This window comes from Anarrhichthys ocellatus, unplaced genomic scaffold, assembly GCF_004355925.1.
Source record: "Anarrhichthys ocellatus isolate YVR2014 unplaced genomic scaffold, GSC_Weel_1.0 scaffold63, whole genome shotgun sequence".
Classification (NCBI taxonomy): domain Eukaryota; kingdom Metazoa; phylum Chordata; class Actinopteri; order Perciformes; family Anarhichadidae; genus Anarrhichthys; species Anarrhichthys ocellatus.
Genome location: NW_022280093.1, coordinates 60,228 through 65,716, shown reverse-complemented (window position 1 = coordinate 65,716; position 5,489 = coordinate 60,228). Strand labels below are relative to the sequence as shown.

At 43.2% G+C, this 5,489-nt stretch overlaps 1 protein-coding gene across 1 annotated transcript in view; it reads right to left on the bottom strand.

The window, feature by feature from the left end:
- Positions 1–44: 44 nt before the first annotated feature.
- pabpn1 (poly(A) binding protein, nuclear 1) overlaps positions 45–5,489 on the bottom strand; it is a 10,974-nt gene continuing 5,529 nt past the window's right edge. The window contains 4 exon segments of the mRNA XM_031872365.1: positions 45–159; positions 4,398–4,426; positions 4,428–4,583; positions 5,283–5,370. Coding sequence (XP_031728225.1) covers positions 120–159; positions 4,398–4,426; positions 4,428–4,583; positions 5,283–5,370 — 313 coding nt within the window. The 3' untranslated portion in view covers positions 45–119.

The window sequence follows — 5,489 nt, the reverse complement described above, 5'->3', positions numbered from 1 at the left end:
GGGGGGGGGGGGGGGGGACTTTTTCATTGTGTGTGTGTGTGTGTTTTTTTTTTGTTTTTTTTTCTAAATGGAAGAGAGAGGGGAGAGGGTTGATAGTAAGGGAATGTTGGAGAGGGTGTTTAGTAAGGGGAATACCACGATGTTGTTCGCCCTCGGCCCCTGGAAAAGAGAGAGAAAAAGAGGGTGAGTTTTTTTCTGGTTGGCTTACGAAGACTGACACCAATTTCCTGGTGTGATACAATATATATATAGATATAGATATATATATATATATCTATATCTATATATAGATATAGATATATATATAGATATACGTGTGAGATTGTGGCCAGAGAAAGGCAAACCGAAGGGGAAAGAATATATTTACGTATTTCAATGACAGAATGTTTAGGACAGTGTTCACAATCAGTCATACCATCTTAACGGTATTGGGCCTTGGATCTCACAAGGTGTTGTGTTACAACCAATCAATCTGGAAGAGCAGACTACAGTGCTGAAAGAAGCTGAAAGCAGCTCGTCAAGAGAGGAAAAGTGTTTAAGTTCCAGATGTTGGAATAAGGATTTGTGTTTGGGTGTGAGGGGGGGAACAGCAAAGGCACTCTCTCCCTCTTTCTCTCTCTCTCTCTCTCTCTCTCTCTCTCTCCGCGAGAGCCGCCTCTGGGGTCAGTGTGGGGAAAGACCGTGAACACAAACACCCCCACACCTACCCCCCCCCCCCCCCCCCCGATAAGACACAATGCACATACATATACACACACACACACACACAAAATCATCAGACACTCAAAACACTGCCTGACACGTACACAAAAGCCAGGCAGCAGCAAAGCTTCCACACACCATCTGCACTCTCTCTCTCTCACACACACACACACACACACACACACACACACACACACACACACACACACACACACACACACACACACACACACACACACACACACACAAAACACAAAAAAAAAATGTCACACTGGGACTGACGCCAGCGGTTGTCCGGCTAGATGCTGAAGTCAGGCTGCAGTAATGAACCCTCATTTCTGGGAGTGAACGCTGTAAAAGGTGAATCTGGGTTGGAGTATGCGTGTGTGTGGGAGGGGTTCATGTACATGCGAGGACATGCACTCTACATGAGCACCAAACATCATGAGTACAGTATGCGAGTCTTCTGGCTCACATCAAAATCTTGGCCTTTCACCATGCCGACTTGGGAAGATGACAACATGACGTTAACGGACGCAATACAAGAGAAAACACTTCTTGCAGCCGTGGCACAAATTTTCTTTTTTTAAGCGCATGTTAACATGAATGAGTCTTTGTTCTCAGTCAGGGTGCAAGGATTTGAGGTGCAACACAAATGCTACCATTTGGCTGCGTTGTCTTTTAATAGAATTAAATCCTGGCAGCCAACGCTCTACTTCAGCTGGCACAGAACACAAACTAAAAACCTTGCTGTGGCCTTGTTGAAGCTTAACTTCTTATCACACAAAGCCGAGCAACACCGTGATACTTTAATGAAACATATCTCTTGGACGAGCAGTGGGGAATCTTCCCAAGTGCACAATGGGTCAATGCAAAGATTTTGTGTTTGTCTTCACCGTGGATGTGTTCCAAAGACAAAACAAGGCACAAGTGAAAAGTGTTACTTAGTTTAGAGCCGAGCCCAATTCTATTCAACTGCAGCACTGACGTAAGTAGACCAGTGATGAATCCCTAATGTTGCAACCAGGCGGCCCTTCTGCTCTCTGCATTCAGGAACGAGTCCTTAATCCCAGAGCAGAGGTAGCATTTCGGTTCCCTCGTCTCCAAGGCCAATGGTTTTTTTTAGTTAAACGGTCTGTGGTGAACACAAGCGAGATTTTAACATTTTGTTCTACAACATCGAACACGCCAGTAGATACCACTCTAGGGGATTTTGAAGCTTTTTAGTGTGTTAACTTAAACAAGTGGTTAAACGAGACTACTAAGCAGCCTCATGTCTACTCACGCCACTGTGGCGTAGTTATTTTACAGCTTAACGTTAGCTTCAACTTATGCCGATCGCATTCATGCTTTCAAAAATATGAAAGTGGTCATTTGTGAAGATTATTTTGCTTGTCGGTACCATAAACTTGTGTTTGCCACAGTTTTCTAGAGGAAAACCCCCCGTTGGCTTTTTGTCGAGGGAACCAGTGCGATGCCAACTTTCAGGTTGGCCTAAATAAAACGTCTTCCCTACAGCGCTCTATGCTCCATTCAACCTGACTGACTGCAGAAGACGGAGCTTTAAATGCTAATCTTTGTGCTGTTTTTTTTATTTTTTTTGCACAGCAATTTGAACGTTCAGGTTTTTTTTCTTCTTCTATTCTGTTGGATGTCAACCCTTACTTTAATTATCTTCACCAAACTGCAAATCAGTCAGACAGAACTTAAAAGTTCAACGATCAAAGCAAGTCTTACAAACCAACAACTTAAAGTCTGTAAAGTGAAATGCTAATTATGCGTCTAGTCTATAAACCACTAGATTATACATTACTATCAGTACTTTTAGCTTCTGGAGACTTGAGGCTTTTCCCCTCGTCTCGGTGTGCCTGGTCCTGCAGCTCGGCCAGATCCCAGAGAGTGAACGGGCAGGGTTAGGGCTTCTTGGTATGTGTGGGAGTGGCTGGGGTAAGTGCACGGAGAGATTAGAGAGATTCTGACCTTGAGGTTCAGACACTTTCTCACACAAAGGAATGAATAGACATGTAACCCTTTCTTGTCCTTATTTAAATAGGCAGCCTTGCTGAAAAGGGAATTCTTTGCACAAATACTTGAGTGTAAGAGAAAGAAAGGAGAACTACACACGAGGTAAAATGGAATAAATAGGAGCCTGTCAGAAGAAGTTGGCAAACTGTTTCATCGCTGGAATAAAGGCCTCTGTATGAAGGGTTTTCGTCTCTTTCCAAAATAACTGCCACAGCATCTTTCTTTGTTGCACATTAAGTATTAAGCAACAGCCAAGGCCTGAAGGTTCCAGATGCTTTTCCGGGATGATCAATCAGAATCTCTGTCTCAAAGCTCAGTGCATGTGTGGGGAAGCTGGCATGCTGATCAGTGGGTGTATTACCACACCACCTTTCTCATTTTAAATAAATAAATGTGGCTACACAAGGCTGATATGGAGTAACCGGTGACATACCGTAGCCTTGATTTCTCACTGCCCTCAGGGGCGAGCCACACTTTATATAAAAAGAGACAGTTCATATCTATGTTGTTTAATTATGCCCAAAAACAACCAGATTGTTGTATGTATCATCTTTATAGAAACTGTGCAGCTCTAGTTAATAGTTAACTGCCAAGTGTTTAAATCACATACTGTAAACATGGTTAAATTTGCAGTAGGGCCCCACTGCAGAGCTCTGAGTTAAAGCCCATCAAAACACTGTGTGGAGAGCCACCAGATCCAATGAGCACAGCACTCTGATCAACACCAGGCTTATTCTGCTGTTGAGTATGGATCACAGTAATGCGACCATAGTATTGATGGAATGGAGCATTAAATGCAGTAGAGTGAGGCAAGGCTACGGGTCACACAGCACAACGTTTTCAGTTATGTAAAATGGTTTGCAATTCTCCCTGCCATATATGGTCCAATCACAAATCACATTCCAAGATTTCAGCCTCTGGAGCGTCACCCCAGTACTTTTCTGTTATGATGCAGGAGATTGCATTGGCCTTGACTCAAACATGGTTCTAACTAATGCAGAATGTATGAACAGCCTGGGAAGAACTAAAAGATGTGCACTGAGTCCGTTAGGATGGTTATATGTGATGTGGCATGCAATGAGTCCCACCACTGGTGTGATGTCTAACGTGACTACACGGCATGTATCAGTGTTTTCTATTAAGTAATTATTTTGACAATGCTCATATTGCTCAGTCTATCCGGTATTTTCAGCGTGACCACATTTAGAAATCTCTTAAACCACACTGTCCTGCCCATTCAAGTCTAGAGTGCATAAGCATTATATTACTATAAACCTCATCCCAGTGGTTCCCTATCAAGTACATCAAATGGAGATGATCAGTGTCTTCTAACTGGACATTAGTTTTCTTGTCCCGTTTGTGTGTCTAAATACAAGGAGAGGACAGTGTTAACCCGGACTCTATCTGAAGGCCAAAACAGGCCATATTCTAACACGCTGTGGAGTCATTTATCAACAGTCCAATCCTTGTTTTCTCCTCAGCTGTACAACAAATAATCATAATTGCAGCTCTATGTAAATCGGAAAGAACAGATGCCAATTCTGGCTGGTCATCATAGTCTGCCTCGTTTGTCGTGTAATTTCCTTGAAAAACAAACACCAGGTGAGGTGCAATGCATGCAGGTGCCATGTTTCCCTCCCCATGGTGTCTGAAGTGATGCGTCAGCTCACCTGAAGGCCCGTCCTCTGCCTCGGGGGGGGTGTGTAGCCGCTGTAGTAGCGTGCACGCGATGAGAAGCTTCCTCCTCCTCCTCCTCCTCCGCCTCCTCCTCCTCCTCCCCGTGACCTGAAGCGAGCCCGTGGAAAGCCGCGGTCTGTGGTGCTGATGCCTGGTCTGTTTGTTCTCTTAGCGCCCACCTGAGCGGCGACAATCAAGCAAGAGACCGTTACATAAAACCAACAGCCAGGCATACAATTTTGGGTTTTTTCAAGATAAACGAAAACTGCGTGAATTCAGCTAAATATTTTTGCCCTGTCAAGCAACAAGAATTAGACTTGTTTCAAGATCAATATTGAATGAATCTGGTACAACCAAAAATGCTGGCTTGGGTATCGAGTCTATGCATCGATCCCATATCACGTTCTTCATATAATTTATAAACTAATTTACGCTACACAGGAACAACAACATATGTCACTTGCCAGTCGACCGGTACTAAACATGTGTAAACTAGTAAACACTCTTATGCAGCCTGTTTTTCCCTGATAATGAGACATTGTGCACAACAAATGTGTTCAAATCAGCAGGATGAGAGATAGTTAACATAAGCAGTTAGTAGCCAATGATGCTTATTCTGCAACTGTTTGTTGCGGTAATCACTGTGATTATCGTGTAAATGCACCAACATTCAACAGCTCAAAATGATGAAGCCACAGTATCTGATCACATGGGATCATCTTTTTTTCACGCTTGCAATCAAGATCAAATTAATTCACGTTCCCCTTTTACGTCCTCTCAAAACAGTGTCACTTTTCATTCTGACCTAAAACTGCTAAAACTCTCAATGTGAGAACGTCCCAGGTGAAGGAATAAAAAGATATTTAAAAAGATCTTACCTTTATCTGCCTTCCTCTAAAAAGGGACTCATCCAATGCCATGGCTGTCCTAACAGACTCTTTGTCTGCAAACTCAATATAGGCAAACCTGAAGAAAACAAGAAGAAAAGCAAATCAATCACCTCGATTTGAAAATCGGGGGGGGGGGGGGGGGGGGGTTATTGAAAGAGATGTACAAAACATAATAAAAAGATTTTTTTTTGTGTT